The 27,465-nt window shown below is 45.8% G+C and overlaps 1 protein-coding gene across 1 annotated transcript in view; it reads left to right on the top strand.

The window, feature by feature from the left end:
* Positions 1 to 27,465, top strand: part of DCAF15 (DDB1 and CUL4 associated factor 15) — a 237,310-nt gene that overhangs the window by 192,993 nt on the left and 16,852 nt on the right. Inside the window, exons 9-12 of the mRNA XM_086963642.1 lie at positions 2,909 to 3,037; positions 4,537 to 4,622; positions 4,804 to 4,908; positions 11,001 to 11,116. Coding sequence (XP_086819768.1) covers positions 2,909 to 3,037; positions 4,537 to 4,622; positions 4,804 to 4,908; positions 11,001 to 11,116 — 436 coding nt within the window. The remainder of the gene's footprint in view (positions 1 to 2,908; positions 3,038 to 4,536; positions 4,623 to 4,803; positions 4,909 to 11,000; positions 11,117 to 27,465) is intronic.

Consider the following 27,465-nt stretch of genomic DNA (forward strand, 5'->3'; position numbering starts at 1 on the left):
GACTTAATCCATCACACTATAGACATATCAGTTTGATAGATGTCCTCCAAAAGATTTTGGCTCGTCAACTTTTAAGTAAGTTAAATACGTGGATCGAGGATAATTCTATTTTAACAAAATACCAGGCAGGTTTTAGAGCTAGAATTAGTACGGTAGAACAAGTTTGATCTGGATATATATCAATATAAGGAACTCTCACTTATATGTAGCTTTTGTGGCCCTCAGAGCGGCCTTTGATCTGGTCCCCAGGGGGAAGCTATGGAAATCGTTAAGGGACATGGGTGTCCCCGGGGACATTCTCCAAAAATTGATCAGGTTGCATGAGGGAAACTATGCAAGAGTGAGGTGGGGACCCAATGGAGAGCTAACAGAGAATAGATCTAAAGAGAGGCGTCAGGCAAGGCTGTGTCATGGCGCCAACCCTCTTCTCCCTTTATGTAAATGACATTCCAGACACCCTCTTGGGCTGCGAGCATGACTCTCCCAAGTTGTGTGGTCAAGCCGTTCCGGCCCTACTATTCGCGGATGACACTATTTTAATCTCCCAGACCCCTAAAGGATTACAGAACCTGTTGAACAAATTCCGGTCTTATTGTCTGGATAAAAACCTTGAAATTAATTCTTCTAAAACCAAGGTCATGACGATCAGTCCTCATAAGGGTTTTAACAAAGTTTTTATTGTAAATAATGAAAAGATTGAACATGTGCAAAATTTCAAATATTTGGGTATTACCATCGATACTAAAATGAACTGGAAGCCACAAATAGAAAAATCAAGGTTAATATTAACACAAAACCAAGCCTCCATAATTAGGCAGCATAAGAATAGCTTTGTTCGAGCAGTATCACCTGCAAATGAGCTATTTAAATATAAAGCTCAATCGGCTACCCTATATGGGGCAGAACTGTGGGGCCACGTAGTAAGAGATGCCTTTTCAGTGCAAGAAAACAGCTTCTTTAGACAACTTCTAGCTGTTCCAGGCTGCACCCTTTCAATTCCTTTATTTTGGGATCTGAATATACGCCGTCCTGATGATTATGCCTCCCTACGTCCACTACTATACTGGGTTCGCTAGTGGTCTACCGATGAGCTAGTGGACTATAGAGAAGCACTAAAGGAAATATTGCAAATAAAGAATACTACTCGGTTGGCATCGTTAGTGCACATCGAAAATTGTTTTTTAAAGCTGGGCCTATGTAGTTTTTGGACAGACCCTGATTCCCTTACTCACTCTTCTAAAAAAAAAAAAAATGCTGAAGGCAAGATACTGGGAATATATTATATTACAAAATTTTAAAGTAGGAACATTGACCCTTAAATTCTTTGATGTTAAAATTGAAAGTAAATTTGAATGCTTTATGGATGAAATTTGGCCCCCTGCCGCTAAATCATTGTATCTAAAGTACCGTTATGGCATTCTACAAATCAAATCTAGAACATCAACGTGGGCGTGTAATAAAGGACCTAGGGGCAGTACCAAATCTGACTTGTGTGAACTGTGTGACATGGGTGCTAGGGAGGATGAGGCCCATGTTTTATTTGTATGCCCTACATACTTGCAGGCAAGGAAAAAGTGGATTAAACCAATTTGCCTCCTCTTAGGCTTTCCGCATATTAAAGATGGGGAAAGAGTGTTCAAGGGCGGCACGTCACAGACTATAGTATTCGGTCTGAGTCGTTTTTTTCTTGCTGTGGCGATAGTTAGGAAAAGAAATGACCTAAAAACATAACCGTATTATCAGGACAAGTACTAATATGACATGTATCGGCCTTCAAGCTTAACCCATTGGATGAAAATATGCTAAGCACAGTGGATTTTTACTAAAGTCCCTTCTATATATTTTAACCTTAACTACAACATGTGTAATGTCTTACAGATTGCCATGATTCAAATGCTCATTAGTCTTAACATTCTTAACATAATAGTTCCTGGTATTTTTAAGCTCTTTTAAAAAAAGTTATTTATTATATTTATCCTTTTATATATGTATTACCTCGCCCACGGATGCTTGGACTTGTTGCAAAGGATTGATGAATGTATATTGAGTCTGGAAGAATCTCGAATGTCTCCACAAACTGTGTGCCCTTCAAAGTTAACCTTTTACTGAGTAGATATTTCATGTACATATGTATGTACCAACTCCACTTCCTTCCATTGGCACATCTTGTTTATGATGAATGTTTTTAAATATTATATTGTATTCTTTTATGGTTGTTTTAACCGAAATAAAGATATTGATGATGAGGATGATGATGAAAGGTGGTTTAGTGCTTCGTTTTGTTCAGCTTTTTTTGTTTAGAATTGATTGCAAAATCATAACAAATTCGGGAAACAAGGCCTAAGGTAGGCAGAAGTTCTTGTTTCTTGCATTTTGTAGAGTGTTTCAAGATCCCACGCATAAGCTAGACTTTCCAGTATTTGACTATCTTTGAACATCCTGTGATGCAGAACACCTGCTTCTCGTTATTGAAAGGGTAGTTTCAAGAACAAGTGGAAACTTGCCATGTACCTCAAACCTATCTGTATCTGGTAAGTGTTATATGTGTGCAGATCCCTAGCAGTGGTCATATGTAAGATTCATGTGATGTGATTGGTCTACCTGTTTGGTATGTATTGGGCTGGAAAATGTCCTGAGTTGTCATTGTGTGTGCTACCCTTAAGACATGGGTAGTGAAAGCCTCCTGCCACGGAATGTGCAGCGCCTAAAGCATGAAGGAATAAACGCCTCTTGCATTGCTGTTAGATGTGTGGTGCTCTGAACTTGTGGATTTGTTGAAAGCTCATGTGGTGGTGTTGGGCGTGCAGCATACTTTGCTTGGTAGGGTGGGAAGTTTTGTGAGATCATGGAGAAGACAATCTTAACATTTACCCACTGTTCACCTAACATGGCTGTTTCATTTTCCCAGGGAGAGTATCTCAGTGTGGAACAACTGACTCTGGACTTCGAGTACGTCATTAATGAGGTCATCCGGAATGATGCTGCTTGGTCCAAGCAGTTCTGCTCCTTTAGTGATTATGACATAGTCATCTTAGAGGTGAGTGTGTTCTGAAGGAAAGGTGATGTGTGCAGCTCAAAGGGAGAGACCTAGGGGATCACCATTTGAGAGCATAGAAACTTATTCTTTTTATTGTCTCATCTAAAACCACGGATTCGCTGTCTGTTGTGAGACATGTTTAGTTTACAGTGGGATTGGAGCCAAACCATTGCTTTCCATTGGTTGGCTTTGTAACACATCTGCTTGCTTCTTATTAGGCAACTTCCATAGTCTTTCCTTTATCATCTTGGTGTCTTCCCTGGAGCATGGACTCATTACTTGTGTCCTTCCACTGCTCATTGTTTCATGCAATACTTTTTTTCGGTTTGTACATGCACTCTGAGAGCGCATGTGTTTTCCAGGTGTGTCTCCCCCTCTCTCTCCCTCTCTCTCTCCCCCCCCCCCCCCCCCCTTCTCCGGGTTCCTCTTTCTGGACCTCCCCAAGTTCCTGTTCTTGCTTCTGTACCACACCCTTGTTTGTTTCCCTAGCCCTGGCTTTCCTGCCTTTGTCGTCTTTTTTTGCTTCCCCCACCCTCTGCTGTCCCTCGGTTTCCCCCACCCTCTGCTGTCCCTCGGTTTCCCCCACCTTCTGCTGTCCCTTTGTGTCCCCCACCTTCTGCTGTCCCTTTGTGTCCCCCCCACCTTCTGCTGTCCCTTTGTGTCCCCCACCTTCTGCTGTCCCTTTGTTTCCTTCACCCTCTGTTGTCCCATTTGCTTCCCCAGCTCCTCTCACCATCCATCGTCTGTCCTCACCCCTGCTGGCGCCTCTGTCTGCTTGCTTACCCATCCCACCCACCGTTCTAATCTGCTTGCTGCCCCACCCTCTGTTGTCAGCATGCTGCTGCTCCCACTCCCTGTGTTGTCCGTTTCCTTCCAAGCCCCTCCTGCCCACCCTCTGTTTGTTTTTCTCCCCAGTACCTCCCTCCCACCCTCTGTTGTCCATTTGCCTCTCCTTTGTCTGTCCTGCCCACCTATGTCCTCCTCCCCTGCACACCTACCATGTCACGTCCTCTCCTTCCCTCCCACGTCGTCCTTTCCTGACTTCCCTCCAAGTTGCCTCCTACAATAACCCACTCCCCTGTTTGTTTTGGGAAAAAATTGCATTTTGGCGCTCGGCACATAATTGTTTTTTTAAAACCTTTTTAGCCAGGCTGTAAACAGCTGTGCTGCTGTACAACATGGCTGAAAATCTTTGCAATAGCTGTTAACTCTCATAGGCGTCACTTATTGGCTTTACCAATGCTTATTTCAACGTGTGATTTAATATACTAATTGTACTTGTGCCATAGTTGTAGCTGTTTGACTTTTCTGTCAAGTTTATGTTTGCGTTCTCCCTGCCCTAATTGGTTCCTCTATCTCTATGGTCCTCTTAAATCCCTTCCCTCCCCACCACGAATACCTTTGTTTTGGTGGGAGACCACAATTGCTCAGAACGATTAGCCACACAGACTTTTTCTAGTCACGTGATAGAAATTTCATACAGTCATTCTGCATTTCAGGTATGTTCAGAAACTAATCAAGTAATAATCAACATTGGGCTGCTGCTCTTGGCCTTCCCTGCGCCCGACGAGGAGGGCCAATTAAGGTGAGTATCTGCTCTGTTCTTTACATTACTGTTTCCCACTCTACTTTTCATTCTGGTAGCAGAGTGATCACTGTAGTTCTGTGGTGGTAAGTAGTTCTTCCTTGGTGGATGTTTCACAGCATCCTTTTAAGAGTAGTTGTAAATACCCCATTGAGTTTGCTTGCTGTTTTTAATTTTTCAGACCAAAGACTTACCACACCAGCTTAAAGGTAGCTTGGGATCTGAACACTGGCATTTTCATCACTGTCAGCGTGGGAGATCTTACAGAGGTCAAAGGGCAGACAAGGTAAGTGCTTGATACTGCTCCATAGCCACACAACTGCATTGTCTTAAAGTGCTTCTAAGTTCCTAGCAAAGAGAGTAATGTTCGGATTGTTTTCATGTTGTGGGCCAACTGTGAACTGTCTATAGCTCTTTTGTAGGGTGCAGCTCTCTAACCCTGCTAAGGAAACACACTGCCACTTTGAATCCAGTTCTTAGAATTTTTGTTTGTTTTCCAAAATATCGGATTATTCTTAAAGCTATGTGGTGGTCTTGAGCTGCAAAATAGTTTTGCTCCCTTTAAATCATGGCCTAATCATTTGAACCTGCGCAAGTCTTGGTGGGAGGGAAGGGGTGGAATGACTTAATTCATAGGTACTGGGGCCGGGCTTACGTTTTAGGTTAGTGCCAGAGCATGGTAAGTTCTCCTCTCTTTCATGCACTTTTATGTGCAAATCTCCAAATAAGTCAATCTTTTTGTTAACACTTAGTATTCAGTATAATTTTGCTCATTTGCCATTTTTGACATCTTTAGCTTTTACCAAAGACTTCTATCATTGCATTTATTTATTCTTTGATCGTGTGGCAAACATTGTTTTAGGCTTCTTGGTTAATTTTAGGTCTTTTATTGTCAACAGTCGGTTATGGCGCCTTTTTTCAGACTTTCATTGTAATTGCAGTGTTAGATGAGTGCTCAATGTACTGTTTCCCCCTTGGCCATGCCTAATCGTAATAAACTTTGTAGCACGCAGATGTCTCGGTCAACCAAAAATGTGGATCTAAATGTCTAGCCAATTTACTTGTGAGTTATTAGACGGCCTTCCACTTATCTTGCTTCTGCACAATTTATGGATCTTTCAAACCCAAGAAATGTTGATGGCATTCAACATGAAGTAATTGATGGAAGTATTTCCATTAGAATTAGCTGCTTTTTCACTCTATTGTTTTGCTCATTTGTATGGCTACAGAAGTGTGCTAACCGTCTGCAAATTGGTCTTTGCTTCACCCCAGTATAAGTAGTTAAGACAGAACTGTTGAGCTATGTACCTTCTCAAGTTGCACAAACCGCCCCAGCTGTCTGTCAGCATTATTCAGCCACATCAGTGGTCCACAACTTCTGTGGCTAAGCACAGCCATGAATAGGGCACCAGCCAGTAACCACGCAGTTTTTTAGATTGAAGGTACGCTCATGGACTAAGGCTTTACATTTTACCATTCAAAAACATTCTTCACATATCCCTGGAATTGGAATTGAAATCTATCTAGTGAGACAAGTGATGAGGGAGACCTTTACCATTGAGACCCAATTCTAGCAGTTGGGACAATTTTTATGGATCCTCTGTCGAGAATAATTTCTGGTCTACATTGACTCCACATGATTACGTTTCTTCTTGCAGACCTTATGCAGTGGATGAGTGTTGTAGTATAAAACAAACTTCGACAGAGGGAAATGCATGCATCTTTCCTATTTAATTTTGATGACCCATCTCAAAGGTCGGGCATTATAGATAGGGTAAACCAATGTCAGGTACTTTCTGCTCTGCAAAGAAGAAGTAGAATGTTTGACTCCGACCTTTATCTTTTTGAGAGTTGGCGTTTTATTTTACAAGCATGGGAAGTATTTGTCTCCACCTTTAGAACAAGATAATCGCCATGAAGACTTTGTGTACAAGCCAAGGCCCTAGTACAGGGTGGGCTTGTTCTGTTTAGTTACATAATCGAAATGGCTGCATATGTAGCAGACCCCATTTTACTCTCCCTACTATGATGGGTAGTAGGCCCTTGCGATTCTTCCAGGAGAGGTTGATTTGTGGTATTACAACTTTCTTCCCATTCGACGGAAGGGAAGGACCTCTGTCACTGATTCACTGAAAAAAAGATGCTTTTACTAGTCCCACTGCAATATGTGTAAAGATGGTAAAGAGTATCCCCTTGGTTGAGATACATCAAACATACATTTGAGACACTTGGAGGACGAGAATTGTGGCTCAACCCAGGAAATGCAAGTTGTAGGATCTCACGTGAATCTATTTCGAGGGACTTCTACGAGGACAGGTTACGCGTCTCAATCGAGAGCTCATGCGAGGGGTCTTTAACAAAGCCTGCACCCACATATCTAACATGGTTCATGCCGAGTAATCCAGCTCTGAGAAAGTAATCAGCACTTGGCAAATTGTATTTTGTAATCACCCCAGTCAGTGAAACTACAGTGAGAAGAAAAACCGTTCAGGAGCTTTTTTTTTTAAGCATGTCATTTCGTTAATGTTACTACCGCAGAGTCTTGTATTACCTTAATATTCCTCTCTCCAGGATGTCTTTTCATGGTTCTGGAATCTCAGTGAGTCATCAATCACCATTTTCTTTGAGTATTTTCCAAGACTTTGTTAACAAACAAATTAAGAAATTCTGTGACTAGTGAAGAACATTTTTTTGAGTTGCACAATTAAGTTCTGTGTCTTGAATTTAGTGGACGTTTTCACAGTTTCGTCTCAGAATCTCATTAAACCAGGGTTTCTTCTCCTTGGGGAGATTCATATATATTTTAAAGTCATGGTAAAGAACGTGAATGTATAGATTAATAGGGAGTCATTGGCAATACCAAATATCTATGTTAAAGTTTAACGTATAACTATCCCATTTATGTTAGTACTTTATCGTTGGAGGCCTGCATTTTCTCCCCTAACTTTACTGAAAATGCATATGATTTTGGACTTCAATGTTTTATTATTTTACTGACCCTTTAGGGTGTATAAATATGCCATAGTTTTTTTAACATAACCAAATGCGTAGACCTTGTGAAAGTTAAGTGTAGGCCAAAGAATCTGATGTTTATGCTTTCTGGCCTCCTGGACTCTCCTCAGTCTTCTCTTCTCCCAACCTTCCTTGCTGATCGTAAGTAGAGTCTGTGCATGTGCGGAGGGTAGTGTTGGGAGATGTGGACTTGGTAAGGACTTGGTAAGGATTTCGTCCTAGTTACCAGTAACAATGTTTTTCTGTTGTATACAATTGCAAACATGTTTTTCATCTTTGTATGTGTTATTGGTGTAATTAAGTTAAATTCTACTGGTTAGCAATCACTGAAACCAGTATACACCTATAACTACTTCTATATGCAGTTGGAACCACGAGAAACTTCTGCCAGAGAAGTTCATGAGCCCACACGTACCAAAAGAAAGTGGTCTTTGTAAGTTTCCACCTCCGCATTCTCCTTTCTCTACATTATTGTACTTGCAAAAGGGCTCTGTACTAAGTTTGGCATACTCCAGACTATTGTTAAAAGGGCTGTCCTCGAATAGCACACAGCAGGCTAGACTCCTAATGTTTATGTGAAGTATACACTCTAACTTGAATGTTTTAAACTGTTTACCCCGGTTATGAAGCATTATGTATGTTTTCTTTTTACAGCTTACATTCTCTGATTGTTTTCTACGGCTTACATCCTTGGATTGCTTCGGCTTACATCCTTGGATTGCTTGCTATCTCAGAAAGCTGCCTTCCACTATACTCTTAGAGCAATGCATAAAAAACTGAAGCCATATTTAAATTCTATTACAATTCATGACTTTTTAACAGATGACCCAAATATTCCAAGCACTGGAGTTGCCCATTTCAGAAATTGCCTGAATGGCAAAAGTGGTTTTGAGGGACTGGCTGGATAAAATCCTTGTCATGGAAGCTGCGGGGTCAGCCTTCAGTTGATCAATTTTTTACAGAGAAGAGACGTTTCATGGATTCATAAATTAATGATTATGGAGCGCATTCATGATCTGCAAGTTCAGACCTCAAACTTGAGAATGGGAGTGTGCTCTACCTTTTTCACTTGGAAACGTTAACTACCCCAACCTAGAGACAACATTCTGGATGTACAGGTTACTTACTTTATGTCCATGGAAGCTCACTCTAATGCTGAGATGGCAATATCGAACCATTTTATTGAACTACTATGTAAAAATGTCCCTTTTCTTGGCAGAAAGTCACCTTCGCTAGGTGGATCAGTAGATCAAAAATAGATTTACTCGCTCTCTGAACCAAGAAACACATTAAAAAAAAGAATGTACTCTTCAGATATTCAGTCACTGATTTAAACAAATGCAGCATTAAATCTTGCCTGAAAGGCTATGCACTGAGCCTTTGAGCCTACTGAAAATCTAGGTTGAAAGTATATTCACCCCATTGGAGATTGCATTTGCAGTGGAATTTCTGTTAGTCCTCAGGTATAGCAGTCTATTGCTGATGATACATCTTTGTTTCCATGCCTGTCTTCTTGGAAGCCCTGCCAGTAACAGATTGAGAGACACAAAAAAATGTGTTTTAGGAAACTTGTGGAATTATGCTTGTACTGAGTTGTCATCACCATTTCCATGAGCACCATTATGCCTGTGGTTTGTTTAAAAGTGACTAGTAATAGTTTCTGGAACCCTCCAGGCTAATCTGCAAATTCACCCCCATCAACCTACATGAAGAAGAATTAGTTCCCAAGCAATGCTGGACTGTCGGCATACAAGAATACTGACCAAATGCTCTCAATAGACGTTTGTCAGAGGTTCAAGGGGAGCTTGTGTGTCTGTTCTCTGGTTACTGAACAATGCCCTTTAGATAAACTATCAGATGGAAACGTTATGCTTTTCTGGAAGGCCAACCAGCCAGTTCAGACATTTAACATTTCAGTATGGCACAAGGACCATACTCTGATCAGTAACTCAAATTAGACTGCTTACATACCCAAATCCACTAGGGCGGATGCAATAGAAATCTGCTGGTTAATCATTCCTCACACCTCTGAGCTTGGTGTCTGGAAGTCTTTAGGCTCTTGGACTGTGCACCAAGAATAATAAAATGTTGAAATGTAATCTCTGGTTTGAGGATGTTTCAGTTCTTTTTTCAGATTAGGAAGTTGTATCACCTTTATTTAACAGAATATAGTATATCTGCGGTTCCTTTATTTCTGAGTAATTATTCCAAGGTTGTTTTTTTCATATATATCTATATCTTCCTCCGTGTTTGTCTCTTCGCTGGAGCATGGACACATTACTGTCCTTACACTGCTTACTTAGTCAAGCTCTACTTTTGCCTGTTTGTTTAAGCGCTATACAAGAGTGCATGTGTGTTCTAGATTTCTCACTAATGTGCTTCTCTTCCCCTCATCACTGCTCTCTTGCCCATGTGGTTCTCCATCACTCCTATCTATGATGCGCTCACCCTCTTGTGCTCTCCCACCCGCATTGCTTTCTTGCCTGTCTTTCCCCTTCCCAGTTCTATGTTGCCCTTTCAATCTCACCCGTATGATCCCCCTTCCCTGTTAACCCTCCTGCACCATTCCACAATATCCATGTTGCTTCAGCCTCCTTCCATCTGTATTGCTTTGCCCAGTATTACTTCCATGTCCCCATCTGCTTTGTTTCCCCCCACTGCATTCTCCATTCTCCATCCCCCCTCGCCTCCCCCACCCCAAAAAGCTTTTGCTTTCATTCATTCTATTTGCCCATTAGAGTTGGATCGGCAATTAAAAAGAAAAGAAGCTGCTGCGCGGTTTTGTAATTGCCTGCATGCTTGGTGTTTGTGCCTAAAAAAAGGACACTAGGCTTTTTTCTTATTTAGCCCTGCTGCACAGCATCAGAAATGTGACACAGCATAGCTTAATGGTGTTGGCAAAGCTCGCCGGTTTCAAAGGCGAACCTTTAGGCATTGCCATTACATGTTTTCAAATGACTTAGTAATGTTTACCCGGCCTTTTGGACTACATTTTTCTATATGAGAATATCTACAGTGATGCCAGTTTTGCTTGAAACACTATGCTGATTTTTGGGATTTGACAGAACTCTTAAATCCGATTAGTATTTTTCTGAGATTCATCCTCTGCCTGTTTTTCTGGGTACAGCTTTTTAGCAGTTGAATGCTTCTAATTCTGGGGAGGATCAGAAATATTCCAGGAGCTACCTGTCCATCTAATGTATTCTATTTGAGTTTGTGCAAATACAGCTCTTTGTATCGCACTTTAGCCGTAGTTGATGTTTAAGGTTGTTTGTATGCACTTTCAATGTATCACCATCCGGGCAAAAAAATTATTTTTTCAGCTTTGGGTTGAATGTAAGCATGTCTCCTTTATTACTTCATCAGTGGCAGTGTTTGGAGCGCCTATCGGAAGAGCTGTGTGGACATGGTTATGAAATGGCTGGTTCCAGAGAGCAGTGGGCGATGTGTAAATAGGATGACCAATGAAGCCCTCCATAAAGGTAACATGGGGATTGGGGGACGCAGGAGTATTTACATGCAGAGGACTGCCTATAATTTGTTGGAATGCAAAAAAGGGGAGATGACTTGTCAGTCAATTTCAAGTTGGGTGATTAAGAAACACTAGTATGAGTCAAGTGCTCAAGCTACAGGGGAGGTGTTTGTGGGCTTTGGGACAAAAAAGTGCATGTGTGTGTGTGTATATAGACTATATGGAGGCATAAAGTGTAATATGCTATTTATTCCTATTTTTGAAAATGAGAAGGGGCCATGTGTCACTTAAGCGAGTCATGATGCTACTCTTCTCCCTCAACATTGGTTATAAATAGCATATTGCCCTCTGCATACTATATATATATTCTGTGACTGAATGTGACATCTGTAAGATGTCAACAAAGAACATTGAAAGAGCTTATCTGAAAGAAACTGGTTAGTATTAGATTCCTTACCTTAGACTATCCCCAGGCGTCCGTCTGGATCCGGAAATGTTTGCGTAGCAGTACCCCTGCGCATCGGTAGGCATCGTCTGCAGTTCCGGGTCCATCGTCGTTGGCGCCGGTATGTCGTCGTCAGAGTTCTTAGATGCCGCCCTTGCGCGCTGACGTCCGTTCTTCTTTTTTCCACACAAGCAAGCGCCGATCCGGAAAAAGTGGTAGCCTTTAGTCATTTTTTGACTAAACATTTTCGATCCTTTTGATCTGTTTTCGAGTCGAACGACTCAATCGGTACCGGTAGGGATGCCCGGGTTCAAACCCTGTGCTGACTGCAGCCAACTGATTTCGGTTACCGACCCCCATCGCCGGTGCCTGTATTGCTTAGGGGCCGACCACGATGACAAGTCGTGCCCCGACTGCCGGGCCTTGACGTCGAAAGCTAAGCGGGAGCAGTCCCGTAAGTGCCTGGAGCTCAGGCTGTCGGCCCGCACCGCTCCAGGTCCAGGAGGAGGTGGAGGGACTGGTCGCTGTGCCGTTGTCATCACAGCTCGGCGAGTCGACACCACTCGTCGGGCTCAAAGTCCTCAGGTAAGAGGCACAAGAAGTCGAAGAGATGACATCGCTCTTCTGACTCCCCCCGACGCTCGCAGGACGCAGCCGAGGGTCCGGGCGACACCGCCCACGCGGCTCTGCCGGAGCCGCAGACATCGCGGCCTGCTCCATACCCGCCGGTCCTTGGGCAGAACGCGACGCTGGAGGAGATCAATGCCTTCCTTACGGCCATGGGGTCGCTCGCTCCTCCGTCGGGTTCCGCGGCGCCTTCGGGCCCCGCGGTTCCCACTGGGAGCCCAAACGGGCCGGGTGCTTCTGCCCTGGCGCCGTCGGGTGCTTCGGCCCCGGCGCCGTTGGCGACTTCGGTCCCGACGCCGCAGGGCCCTGTCAGATCCGGGTCGCCGCTGGTCGACCTGTCGACTCCTAGGGTGTCGCCAGGGGACGACGTCATCCCCAAATCTCTCTCCCCCTCGACGTCGGAACGGCGTCAATTGCCGCAGTGCAATACTTCAATGATCCGGTCCCATCATTTGAACCGGAGTACCAGGAGTTGGAGGGCGAGGCGGATTGGGAGGGGTCTGAGGACCCACTGGCACAGGAGTGCCAGTCTTTTCAGTACTGGGCAGGTGAGCTAGAGGAGGCCAGTGGTTTGGACACTTCGCGAGACACTGGATTTGTCTCACCTCCTACCATGGCTACGGGGGAGGGGGCTGCCTACAGTGTGGTGTTGACGAGGGCAGCCAAGGCTTTGGCTCTTGAGCTCCCCGTCGCGGCCGTGAGGACTAACCACCTCACTGAGGTCCTAAAATCGCATGCAAGCTCTTCGGAGCCTCTATTGCAGTTCAACGAGGCCTTAACTGACGTTCTGTTGGGCACTTGGTCCAGGCCCGCTACCGGTCGCCCTGTAGATAGGAACGTGTCCAGACGCCACTGCCCGGCCCCGGGCGACCCTTGCTTCCTGTCCACCCACCTCACCCGAGAGCCTGCTTATTCAGGACTCTAACTCCCAGACCGTATTCCCGACAGCTCCCCCTGATCGGGAATCCAAAAGGTATGAACAATACAGGGAAAAAGATGTTCTTCTCACTTAGTTTGGGGTTGCGGTCGGTCAACACCGCTTGCCTTTTGGGTCGTTATACCCACTCTCCGTGGGACACAGTCGTGGACGTGCTGCCACAATGCCCAGAGGAGGCCTGGGTTAAACTCGCCCAAGCCCTTGCGGAGGGGCGAGATGCGGCACGGTATTCCATTCGATGTGGGCTGGATACCACGGACTCTCTGGGCAGGGCGATTGCAACGACGGTGGCGGTTCGCCGCCTGGCTGAAGTCCGCCAATTTTTCGGCTGATGTCCAGAACACCCTTATGGACATGCCGTTCGATGGCTGTCGCCTCTTTGGCGACAAGGCAGACAGTTTGCTTGAGTGCTTTAAGCACTCCAGGGCTACGGCCAAGTCCTTGGGCCTGTCTGCCTGCGCCAGCAAACTGCTGCCTTTCGCTCCTTTCGTGGCCAAGGAAGGGGCACCCCCACAGGTCCTGCCAGCCACGGGCCGCAGACTAATATCCAGCGCGGCGGCGGACGTGGTAACGCTGTGGCGGTGCCATGGCCAACGCGAGGCCAGTCCACATCCACCCGCAGCATCCGCCTCAAAGCCTTCCTAGTCCAAGCTTTCAGGCCCATTTCACGCCAGTTGGGTGCAGGGATAGCCATCACCTCCTCCACTGGCGCAACATCATATCGGACAGGTGAGTGGTGCAAATCGTCCGAAGGGGCTACTCCCTCCCCTTCGAGGTAACCCCTCCAGCCATGCCACCGCAGTGCCACCACGTGTCGGGGGATCACTTGAAACCTCTGCAAGAGGAAGTTATAGCCCTCTTGGCCAAGGTGGCCATCAAGCGCGTTCCTGGGCCAGAAGAAGGGTGTGGTTGTTACTCCCACTACTTTCTGGTTCCCAGGAAGGGCAAAGGGGGTCCACGCCCTATCTTGGACCTGCGGAACGTCAACGGCTTCCTCCGAAAGGAGAAGTTCAAGATGCTGATTTTGGCTCAGGTCTTAGCTGCCCTAGACCCTGGAGACCGGATGGTAGCGTTGGACTTGCAGGACGTTTATTTCCACATCCCCGTCCTGCCGGCCCACCGGCGTTACCTGCGGTTTACGGTAGGCCACGAGCATGTTCAGTTTACCTTGCTCCCCTTCCGCCTTACCAACTCCCCTCAGGTGTTCACTGAAGTGATGGCGGTGGTCGCAGCTCATCTGCGCAGATTAGGGGTTTCAGTCTTCCCCTATCTAGACGACTGGTTGTTGAAGGCGGGCTCGCCCCAGACAGTCGTCGACCTCCTGCACCTGCTGGGGTTCTCCATCAATGTGCCGAAGTCCCACCTGTGTCCCTCCCAAACAGCCGGTTCAGGATATTCAGGCTCGGATTCCGATCTTTCAGTCTTTATCCCGAGTCTCGGTCAGGTTGAAGCTGCGGTTTCTGGGGCTGATGGCCTCCTGCATCCTTCTGGTGCATCATGCCAGGTGGCGGATGCGGGCTCTGCAGTGGGACCTGAAGTTTCAGTGGGCCCAGCATCAGGGGAACTTGTCCGACCATGTCTTGATCTCGGAAGGCACTGCAAAACAGTTGCAGTGATGGCTCGCAGACCGCGATTGGGTCAGCGGCAGATCCCTCTCCCTACCCCAACCGGAGGACGTAGTTGTGATGGACTCGTCCCTCCTGGGCTGGGGGGGCCACATGGTAAAGGCGGAGATCAGAGGTCTCTTGTCTCCGGCGGAGTCCTGACTCCACATCAACCTTCTGGAGATGCGTGCGATCCGGCTTGCACTGAAAGCATTCCTCCCCTCTGTCCGGGGGAGTGTAGTGCAGGTGTTCACGGACAACACCACCGCCATGTGGTACTCCAACAAACAGGATGGAGTGGGGTCGTGGACCCTGTGCCAGGAGGCTTTGCGCTTCTGGCAGTGGCTGGAACATCAGGGCGTGACCCTGGTGGTTCAACACCTGGCAGGTTCCCTGAACGCCAGGGCGGAGGAACTCAGCCGTCGGTGCATGATGGATCACAAATGGCGTCTGAACTCTGACGTGACGCAAGGTCTCTTTCAGCAGTGAGGAGAGCCTTGGTTAGATCTATTCGCCACAGAAGGGAACGCGCAATGTCATCAGTTCTGCACGTTGGAATTTCCAAGGCGGCACTCGCTCGGAGTTGCGGTCTGTTGTAAGCCTTTCCGCCTATACCACTTCTTCAGCACTCTGGGCAGAAGATCAGGCGCGACCGGGCCCAGGTCATCCTCGTGGCTCCGGACTGGGCACGAAGATACTGGTATCCCGAGCTACTCAGCATGTCAGTAGATCCCCCGTCTGCCTCTTCAGGAGGACCTTCTGTCGCAGCAGCAGGGTACGGTCTTCCACCCAAACCTGTCCAGCCTCCACCTCCATGCGTGGAGATTGAGCGGCGACAGTTGAGGCCATTTGACTTGCCTCCTGAAGTCTGTGATGATATTCTGGCAGCAAGGCGTCCCTCCACAAAATCGGTATACGCCTGCAGGTGGAGCAAATTTGTGGCATGGTGCACAGCAAAGGCTGTGGATCCACTCTCTGCCCCCGTTTCTGAGGTTCTCCTCTTTCTTCTTTCTCTTGCCCAGCAGGGCTCTGCTCTGGGCACTATCAAGGGCTGCCTTTCTGCCATTTCTGCCTTCTTAAGGCTGCCTGATCAGCCCTCTCTTTTCAAGTCCCCGGTTGTAAATAGGTTCTTGAAGGGCATAACTCCTATGTTCCCCCCTGTTCCTTTCGTGATGCCTCAGAGGGACTTGAACCTTGTTCTGACTTATCTGATGTGTGCTCCCTTCGAGCCACTTCATAACTGTCCTCTTCGTCTCCTTACTCTTAAGACTACATTCCTGGTTGCCATCACCTCTGCCAGGAGATTGAGTGAGCTCCAGGCCCTTTCTTCACAACCTCCTTTCCTCTCTGTCCATCCGGACAAAGTTATGTTGCGGACGCGACCCTCTTTCCTGCCCAAAGTTGTCACAGCCTTCCACATCGGGCAGTCCATCACCTTGCCCACCTTCTTTCCGCCTCCGCATCCCTCGAAAGAGGAAGAGAGGCTCCACCGTCTGGACCCAAAACGTGCGCTCTCATACTATCTGGATCGCACACGCCTGTTCGGGTGGATGACAAACTATTTGTTGGTTACGTGGGCGCTAAGAAAGGACGGGCGGTGCACAAACTAACCATTTCTCGATGGGTCGTCTTGTGCATGAAGGCATGTTACTCACTGGCTAAAAAGGAGCCTCCTGTGGGGCTGTGTGCCCATTCCACTCGGGCCACGGCGGCTACTACTGCCTTTGTCGGGGAGTCCCCTTGCAGGACATCTGTCAGGCAGCTACGTGGGCCTTGCTGCACATGTTTGCAAGACACTACTGCCTGGACAGCCAAGTCCGGAGAGATGGCTTTTTCGGCCTTTCAGTTCTCCAGGACTTTCTGGTGGGATTATTGGTTTGCAGACACACCACCGGGGTTGGTATTGCTGGGGTATCTATTCTAAGGTAAGGAAACTAATACTGACCTGTTTCTTTCAGATGCACAAGTTACTTATCTTCGGTAACGCTATATCTGTAAGAAACAGTAGTTAGTATTAGATTCCTTACCGCCCCACCCATCCTCCCCGTTCTGCGAACCGCTATCTAGGGTTTAGGTCATCCCTTTCAGGTCCCAACTTTCATGGCACCAGTGTTGGTTTTTATCATGGCTCTGTGTTTCTGGCGCTGAAAAGCTGTGTATGAGAACTGACGTCAGTGCGCGAGGGCAGCGGCTAAGTACTCCGGTGACGTCATCCCGGCGCTGCCGACGACCGACGCAGAGCCGCAGATGACGCCTACCGACGCGCAGGGGTACTGCTACACAAAAATTTCCGGATCCAGACTGACGCCTGGGGATATTCTACGGTAAGGAATCTAATACGAACTACTGTTTCTTACAGATATATCGTTACCGAAGGTAAGTAACTTGTGCTGTACTAAGAGTAGTGTTGGAGGACAGGGGAGAAGAAGAGAAGGCTATAAAGATTTGCCTCCCAGCCTTCTTCAGTCAACTTACCACCTCCTGAAAAAGACCACCAATGATGGAGATTAAGGGAGAGAGGATCAAGTGGCAGTTTAAGATAACATTCCCGCTGCCACAGGAGACCAATGTAGAGATCACCAATGTTGCAGTCAAGGGCCTTTGCTTCGACCTGCTCACTGTCGAAGGATGGCTCAATGTCAACACCTCCACACTTAGAACTTGAACTGCCATCGGCATTCAGCAAATTAGATCGATGTTTATCTTCACTGGAACGTCATCAACACAGAATGTCTGTTAAAAAAACACCTATCGCCGTAGGCCACTTAGCCATTTAAGTCGAAGAAACAAAAAGTTACTACTCAACTGTTCAAGATGTCAAGTGGGTAAGCATCACTTTTAAATGTCAACTCAATTCACTTGGCATCTTCTTAGACAGGAATAACCTTTTCTGTGGAGAAAGAATAACCCTCCCTCAAAGAGAGACTGTAAGAAATTGGATTATTATTTGGGGCGTGCGACTACCTACTTTCAGAAATAATCACAACCCTTGTCAGGATGAACGCTTAAAGTCACTAAATTAACCTAAGCTCAATCCCTTGGTAGCTATGGCACAGAGGGAATAGGCTTAACTTGGGGTAATGTGTAAAGTATTTATGCAGTACCAAAACAGTAAATCTAAATGCAAAATAATACAAATCCCAAACCAAATTAGAAAAATAGACTCCAATTTAAGAAACAAAATAACACCAAATAACGACAATCCAATAAGGGGAACCGGAGATCAGAATTTTTAAAGTTTGAAATAGTAGCTCCAAGCAGCACAAAGTACCAATGCTAGTGAATGGTTGCAGTAGACTGGAACCTAGGATCAATTTGGCAAAGACCGCAATGAAGCATGGGTCAGATACAACAACCAGGTTTGTCCTAGTAAAAGATTTTACCTTCTGACTTCAGTCCCTTAAGTCTCCTTCCACCACAGGAGCACACTTCTGAATCACCCAGGAGCCCAGGGGGCGCACTTAGACTCACAGGATTTCAGATAGAGGACAAAAAGCAGGGTCCAGTCCAGATTCAGTTGCCAACGGTCTGCTGGGTTTGCAGGAAAAGGCTTCTCCACACTAATGTATAAAAATAGCAAGTATCCTTATGTGTTTAGGCATCAGAGAAAGCTTGTTCAGGCAAGTACATTTTTAAATATAAATTATTTTCAATTAAAGTGAACAGAGTGCAATTTTTGAGCTCTGCAATGTTATCCTATCGAAGAAAGAACAAGTTCCTCAAACAGGTACAGTACATCAACTTACAGGAGCAATCTCCAGGGGTTAAGGTGAGTGGCGGGCAAGGTCCAAGACAGCACCAACAGTACACCTCCAGCATCACTAGGGTGGATGGGTTCAGGGTGCAAAACAGCATTGGGAGTCCAATAGGTTTCAATGGGGATCAGTCACTCCACTTTGGATTGTGCTAAGGACATTTGGCCACAGCAGGAAACAGAATTTTGGAAATGTCAGCTGAGCTGTATACAATGGTTCCGATTTCTCTGAACTGCAATGAGTTTCCTACGTCCCTGAGGATCGCAAACACACTGAAGTTGGTTCACCCCAACTGGCTTTTAGGTATTGCACCGTTACATCGCAACTTTTACAACGGACTTCTGTTACAACGCAACTTTTACAACGCAGGTTCCATTACATCGCATGCCTTTACAACGCATGACATTACATAGCAGATGCTATTACAACGCATGCCATTACAACGTAAGTATAGGTAAGTATATAATTTTTTAAAATTGTATTTAATATTATTTAATTGATTTAATTATTAATAATTATAAATAAATATTTTTTTTTATATTATAAATTAAATATATTAATTTAAGTAATTTTAAAAATAAGTATGAGTATAGGAGTATGTTTTGGGGTACTGAGGTATGTTTTGGGGTGTTTGGGTATTTTTAGGTTTTAGGGCTGGGTTTGAGTTTAGGGGTACAGGGGTATTAGGTTTTAGGGCTGGGTTTGGGTTTTGGGGTACAGGGGTATTTTTAGGTTTTAGGGCTGGGTTTGGGTTTTGGGGTACAGTGGTATTTTTAGGTTTTAGGGCTGGGTTTGGGTTTTGTGGGAAAGGGGTATTTTTAGGTTTCAGGCCTGGGTTTAGGTTTTGGGGTACAGGGGTATTTTTAGGTTTCAGGGCTGGGTTTGGGTTTTGGGGTATAGGGGTATTTTTAGGTTTTAGGGCTGGGTTTGGGTTTTGGGGTACAGGGGTATTTTTAGGTTTTAGGGCTGGGTTTAGGTTTTGGGGTACAGGGGTATTTTTAGGTTTTATGGCTGGGTTTGGGTTTTGGGGTACAGGGGTATTTTTAGTGTTCAGTTTTTTTTAAAAAACGACTTTAAATAAATTAAATTATTTAAATTAATTAAAATAAATTAATTAAATTATATTATTTACAATTTAGAAATTAATTAAATTACATTAATTAAATTAAATTAATTTAAAATTGTAATTAATTTAATTTAATTAAATTAATTAAATGATATTCCATTTTTTACTTTAATTACATTTATTTAATTAATTTAATTACAATTTTAAAATGTATTAAATTAAATTTAAATTAAATTAATTAACTTAAATTAATTACAACTTTTAAATTAATTAAATTAATAGAATTAAATTTATTAAATTAAATTACCATTTCAAAATTAATTAAATTAAATTAATTAAATTAATTACATTTTTTTTAAAAGATATACTTACCTATACTTACGTTGTAATGGCATGCGTTGTAATAGTATCTGCTATGTAATGACATGCGTTGTAAAGGCATGCATTGTAATGGATCCTGCGTTGTAAAAATTGCGATGTAACGGTCTGCGTTATAAAATAACGCGGTGTAACGTCATACATCCGGCTTTTAATGGGGATCCGTCACTGTAATAAGAGGCTGCAGGTTCTGGCTAGGAAGCCAGTTGGGGTGAACCAACTGCAGTGTGTTTGTGGTCCTCGGGGACGTAGGAAACTCATTGCATTTCAGAGGAATCGGATGGAACAAAAAACCATTGTATACAGCCAGCTGACATTTCCTCTCCACTACCCGGTGGCGACTAATGCAGAGGTGCCTTTTGGCGTTTGGTTTCTCTTACCGGGAGCAGTCACGTTCGTGGGGGCCTGCATGCAGAGGCTGCAGGCGATGTCTGGGAGTCACTGAGGAGTGAAACCTCAATGGACTGGAGGGCAGGGGAACCTTGTTGGCACTGGTGGCCCACTTCAACTCGGACCGGAGGCGAAGGGGTAGGGGAGGGGGGGGAGTTGGGGATGGCTCCGGATCTGTCGAAGTGCCAAATCTTGAGGTCCTTCCTAAACATGTGCTGGGTCTGGGTGCGTCTGATGTTCACCGGGAGCTCATTCCAGGCTTTGGCTGCGATGTATGCAAAAGCTGGGTGTCTTCAGCGTAGGATATGATGCTGAGCCCATGTTTTATGACGTTAGTGGCGAGGGGGGCCATGTAGATGTTGAAGAAGGTGGAGCTGAGTGATTATCCCTGTGGAACTCCACAGTTGATTTCAGTGTGTTTGGAGAGGAAGGGAGGAAGTTGCATCCTCTGGGTTCTGCCGGAGAGGAAGGATTGGATCCAGTCTAGGGCTGCTCTCTGTATTCCTGCATCATGCAGTCTGGCCATGAGAGTGCGATGAGACGCTGTGTCGAAGGCTGCGGAGAGGTCTAGAAGGATGAGGGCCGCTGTGTGTCCCTGATCGAGTAGCGTGCGGATATCGTCAGTGGTATGCGAGGATGGCGGTCTCTGTGCTGTGGTTGCTGCGGAATCCAGATTAGGAGGCGTCTAGGATGGAGTTATCTTCTATGAAAGCGGTCAGCTGGGTGTTCACGAGTCTCTCTGTGACTTGGCCACGAAGGGGAGGAGAGAGATGGGCCGGTAGTTTTTCAAGTCTGTTGGGTCGGCCGATGGTTTCTTGAGGACGGGTTTTACCTCCACCAGTTTCCAGTCGTCTGCGCAGATACCTGAATTGCGGGAGGCCTTGATGGTGTGTCCTAGTTCGGGTGCAATGACGGTGGGGGCTCTGTGGAAGATGTGCAGAGGGCAGGGGTCGGTTGGGGCTCCTGAGTGGGTTTTCTTCATGGTTGTGTGATGATTTCAATGGTAGCGGGATTACAGGCTGTGATGGTTGGCTTATGGTCGGTGGTGGGTAGGGGGTTGTGATTGTCGTAGGTTCGCTGAAGTTGTCGTAGAGCGCCTTGATCTTGAGATGGAAGTAGGAGCTGACTTTGTCGCAAAGTTCCTGGGAAGGTGTGGTGTCCGTGGGTTTTGCGAACTGCTGTATGACATTGAACAGTTCCTTAGTATTTTGTCTCTTATGAAGGTCTGTTTGGTGTCTCTTATGCGCTGGTGGTATTCCTTTAGGGCGTTCTTGTGGTCTTTGTGCTTCTGTGGTTTTCAGGTTTCAGCAGGTTATTTCTAGGCGTCTGCAGGAGTGTCTGGCATCTTGGAGTTCTGTAGTGAACCAGGCGGCTTTCTGCGGGCGCTGTTTGGCAGGGGGGCGGAGGGGTGCACAAGCTTGTCGGCGCAGCAGTAGATCCAGCGGTGAAACTCTGGCTGCGGAATTGGTGTCGGTCACTACAAAGGGGGGATATTGACGAAGGGTGGTTTTGAGGTGATACTCCGTGACCTTGCTCCAGTTTCGTCGTGGCAGACGTGGGGCGGGTCTGGGTATGGGGGTGGTTTTGAAGGTGAAATGACACAGCTATGGTCAGTCCAGGGTGGCTGAAGCGGAAGTTAGTTCCTCCCGCGAAGATGGGGTTGAGGGTGTGCCCCACTCTGTGGGTGGGCATGTTGACTAGCTGTTTCAGTCCAAGGTTGGCGAGGTTGTAGAGTAGTCGAGTCTGGGTCATTGTTGTTGTCGAGGTGGAAGTTTAGGTCCCCGAGTAGAATGTAGTTCATGGAGGTGATGACGTAGGGTGAGGCGAGCTCTGCGATGGTAGTTGTGTGGTGGGTGCGAGGTCCTGGGGGTCTGTAGATGAGTGCTACGTAGGGTGGTCCTGGGGCTTGTCTGGATCTGAAAGTGTTGTGTGTTGGAGTGGGAGTCACTCGTGCTGGATGTGGAGAGTCGGAGAAGGGTCTTGTGTGCGATGGCGACTCCTCTCTTTCTGGGCGGTGTGGGCGGTCCTTTCTCTGGATCTTGTAGATGTCCGGGATGTCGGTGGCGATATCGGGCCGGAGGTGGAGTTGGTCCAGGGTTCCGTGAAGAAGGCTACGTCAGGCAAGAGGGTGTCGAGCAGGTCCCAGATCTCAATGGTGTGTTGGTGCAGGGAGCGCACGTTGAGCAGGATGTAGGTCAGGGTTTCGATGGTGAATCCTGGCCGTTTACTCTGTGGGGCCACAGGTTACGTCGATGGTGAAGGATTTGCGGCAGGATCTGCATGAAAACTGCCCGTGGGTGTTGGCCGGCGAGGATTTAGCGCAGTCGGCATGTCTTCCGGGGTTGAGTGCATGAAGGGAGGTTGAGTCGTAGCGGTGAGGTCCCGGAGGAGGGTTCCTGGCACTGGCTGCGTTCGGGTTGCGGCCGGGTGCAGACAGGCTTGCCTTAGGCACGCCAGCAGCACGACCGCGCATTTGTCGCCATAATTAGGGGAGGGGGGTGGGAGCAGGTAGGAGGAGGGAGCGGGGCTGAGTAGGGGGGGTGGGGCCCAAAAGCAGTAGCGGCGGGAAACTGACCAACAGTGTGAAGTCAGAAAATGAATAACCGTGATGCAGGGAAGAAAGAACCTGCAATAAAGGCAGTAGTAATCTAAATCACGCAACCATCCAAGTAGTACAGTTAACCGCCAAATGTGGTAAAATGCAAAGATTAGCAGGCAGATGGGAGATAAACCTGAGCGCACCGATGAGGCGAAGCTGCCGGGGAGAGTGCTAGCCTGGGTCGGAGGTCAAGGCTTCACCTACAAGCACACCAGAGGCTTGTAGGTTTCCAGGGAGCATCAGTATGGATTTACCAATATGAGATGTTTGATACCAAACATTCCTATTTTCAGTGAAGCCATTATGTAGCTGGGAACTCATTTTCACCAGTGTCCAGCACATGTTTTAACACTGCTTCCCTGGTCATTTGTACTAGCAGTAATGGGACTGACCAGCTCAGGGGCAAATCTGCTCATGCAGGTATACCCTCACATGTAATATTCAGCACCCCGTCTTAGGGCAGTTAGGCCTGCTGTATGGGTGACTTATAAATATTATATGCAATGATAGGGGACATGGCACACAGGGATGTGTGACATGTTGTGTTATCACTTTTTTTCTGCACCAAGACACACAGCCTTCAATGGCAGTCTTGCATGTGCTTAGTGAGGGGTCCCTTAGGGTGGCAGAATTTGTGCAGCCATTAGGGGCCCTCTTAGTAACTCAGGGCTTGGGTACCAGGGTACCATTTATTAGGGACTTACAGAGGGTGCTAAAGATTTTGCCAATTGTGGTAGCATTTGTACAGTTTTGGGGAAAGAACACTGGTACTGGGGACCTGCTTAGGAGGAACCCGGTACACTTCAGTCAAAGGTGCCTCAAATACCAGGCAAAAGGTGTCTAATAAAACCATTTCAACACAATTTTGTTTTTAATGAAATGCTAATAAACAATTTCGATACAAAAGGTGTGTGTGTCGGTTCCTGCAACAAGTACCCAGCTTCCTACAATACTGTTTCCCTTCCTATTAAGTGAACCCCCAGCGTTGTGTAAAACGCCTTAGACCTTTCCAGTTGGATTTTACCTTCACAAAGGATTTGATACTCTAATGTCAAAAAGGATGCTCAAAACCCTGCCCTCCATATTCTGTCCGGTTCAGAGGAGTCATCTGTGCCCATTCAAGTCGGCCTTTTGTTTGCTCCTGGAAGGCACTTCAAAACTTGTTCACACTTATTCAAATGCTAATTACTGGGTGGCAGAAGTGGGAGTGCAAATGCAAATTTAGCCTCTGAAAATTTCAGGCTGAGAAAAAGTAACTTTCTTGAACTTGCTTTACCTTAATGTTTATAAAAAACCATACTTCACCATTGAGTTGGTTTTTTGAAAACCATTAAAAATGGTTCTACTTATTCCCATTCCAGAGATACAGTACGTAGGGTATCTGATAGAGACTTCTACCCGCATATTCCTTACCTTTGAATATTTCCCAGATGACAGACTGGATCTGGAAATTTTCAAGCAGTACCTCCTTTGCGCCAGTAGGTGGTGTTTTTAAGCTCCTATTGTGGCCGCGGAGGGAGCGACTTCCTTTTCCATGGTTGTGAGGACGGGTGTGCACCCGGACCGTATGCTGTCCTCAGTGGCAGTTGAGACAAATGCTTTAGCTGTGACTTTTTGTCCCCCCCCCCCCCCCCAGGATGGAACCTCCTCTCTCCTTTAATGAAGCAGATGTCCTGCTTGGGGCATGGCCTAACCCCACACTGGAGAGTCTGGTTGTCCAGGCCTCCAGCACCAAAGTTAACCGTGCATGTTCACTGCCACACCACCAGGTAGACAATCCAAGAATCTGTATACCTTTTCAAGAGGATGATGTTCTTTCACCAGCCCAGCACTGTGGTTGGTAAACTCTGCATGCCTCTTGGACCAATACACCCACACAGTTTGAAATTCGTTTGCACAAGTGCTGCCTATGGTCTCGGAGGAGGCCCGAGCCATTTGTTCTTGCTAGCGGTCAGAGAGACATCAAAGTTCACAGTTCGCTGCGGACTTGATACAACTGGCTCGCTATACAGAGCGATTGCATAGTCAGTGCCACTGACTCCATGCCTGATTGTGCTGGCTTCTTGGGGGATGTCCAGACATCCCTTATAGACATGCCATTCAATGGCACCCTCCTCTTAGACGATGAGGCAGATTCTGTGCTGGATCTACATTGGTAGGCCTGAAGCCATGTTTTACATTGTCACTAGTGGATGGCACACAATTCTGCAGTTAGACTAGTGACTTTTAACTTGCAGTACAGGCCTTGGGTACAGTTTGTGCTATATATAGGGTGTCCTGTTTTCAGTGTTTATTTTTTGTGAATTACAGTGGATATTTTCCAGTGTTTTCACAAATTCTGAAATCAGTGCTCTTTGGGTGAAGTTGACTCAAGTTTCTGAGAGGTTATAGTAGGCGAATTAGTGCTTCCATAGCATAGACTAGCTAGAACTCGCATTCTTTGCAAACCACACAATTACTGCAAATAACCAGTCATGTGGAGTGGACTGAAAAGCTGTACGTGTACCAAGTTAAATGTCCCTAATATACAGATTTGTACTGGAAAACCTGTGGATTGCCAGTGTTTGTATGCATGTTAACTTGGGTGGAGTAGCTAAAAACCGCTATAGAATCATGTTTTTATGCTGATGATACTAATAAGGAAGAATGTAAATACCTGCAGTGAAACCACCCTGAACCAGCAAGAGACCACCGAAAGTGTTGGTCAATTCCCAGACTTGGTTAATGATCAGCCCTGCTGTGCCACTGTGTTGTGACTCCTATCTTGGGCTGTCTCTAATATTTTAGCCCCTGCTTTCCAATTCTGCTGCTGTCCTCCAGTCTGCTTTACAAGGAAAGGGGTCCCATTATGTACTGTTCGAAACTAAACACAAAATATTCTACTAAATTCACAATCATAACAAAAAAGGAATAAAGAATATATATACAACGTTGTATTTGTTATGATTGTGAATTTAGTAGAATATTTTGTGTTTAGTTTCGAACAGTACATACTGGGACCCCTTTCCTTGTAATACTGACTACCCAGGTCCCAGTACTTTTGGGTTTGCCCTTTTTGTGATGGTCCTCCAGTCTGCTAACAGGGCTGCACTGTATAATGTCTTTTAAAAGAAAAGTTCATACCATAAAGTCAAAATAAAACTCAACACTGGTGGTGCTCACAGTGCCATTCTCACATGAGTAACACATCAGCCCCTCTTCTGTGCATACCTCTGCCTATTTACTGAACTGATTTTACTTTGACAGTACACAGAACACAGTTTTGTTGTACATGCTAGCTTAGTAAAGAGGTTCACTTTATTGTCTTCCCATCAAAACGATTAACATTCATAGCTGGAAGCTGTATTTCACATGCTGTGGAAAAAATGAAGAATAACCAAGAATTTTTCACAAATTCATTGAAAGTATGCAGCTATATAAAAAAATCCAGACTATTTCCTTTACACCCTTGTGACTATTTAAAAAAAAAGTATACTAATTGAAAAGTTGTATCTAATTTGCTTTATTAGTCTGCGGACAGTGTGCCATAGGCCCTCAGCAGACCTTGTGTTCACATTGAATGAGAGCCGGAATTCCCCACACAACTGTCCCTCACCCAAGAAAGCAGCATCATAATCAAGAAAGTACACTACATCGTCTATCTGTAGTTGATTTGCATGCCAAAATGGCAATGGAAACATAAGGACCTTATTGCATATAAACACAAAGCTCTCTGGCCCCTGGCAACATAATCAATCAAATATAATGCAGAACTTTATGTGGATTTTTACTTCGTAAAACAGAATGAGTCAGCCAGGACTGTACCACCAACAGGTATGCTGTGTTGAGCATGAGGAGCAACACATGGTGAGAGGCTGAAGAGGAATAAGGGAAAAAATACCAAAGGGAACAGGTTCATTGCAATATTAATGGGAAAAGATGCAAACTTACACACTTGTACACTTGGCAAGGCACCGATAGTGTTCTCGTGAAGATGTCCTTAAAATTAAGAGTTAGCAGCAACATGCTTAAAAGCCTGTTTTTTGATACTGCCTCCTCTGCATAACAGGTACCAATACAAAGGAGGGGGAAGTACTCCTGGACTCTTGGGTCTGGGCTTCTTATTTTATCCTGCAAAAAGAACAATTGATGGACTGAAAGCAGAACAATGTACTACATTCACCCCAGTACAGAGAACTGGGCCTAAATACATAGTTTTTTTGCTCACCATGCCATTCTTATTTTATCCTGACCAGTTATTTGATGTTGTGCTGCCCTCTGTTGGTCATTTTAGGCAGTTTTTAGTTTTTGCTGAAAAGCCATAACTTTGTCTGGTAGATTTTTGAGTCTCGCTAGGGTCAGCGCACATGCGCTGCTCGTGCGAGAAATTTAGTAGCTGCTTTGAAAAGTGCTACCCAGGCCGGCCACCAGCTTGCTAGAACACGCACGGGTGCGCACGACGTGCACAGCACTTTTTCACGTCCCACTCGCGCACCACTCACGTCACCTATTGCGTTTTTTTTTTCAATTACATTTTTGCACGCGCACACAACTCCCGGCCGGGTCTCGCAGCAAATGT

The sequence above is a fragment of the Lissotriton vulgaris genome, chromosome 1_1, assembly GCF_964263255.1.
Source record: "Lissotriton vulgaris chromosome 1_1, aLisVul1.2, whole genome shotgun sequence".
NCBI lineage: Eukaryota > Metazoa > Chordata > Amphibia > Caudata > Salamandridae > Lissotriton > Lissotriton vulgaris.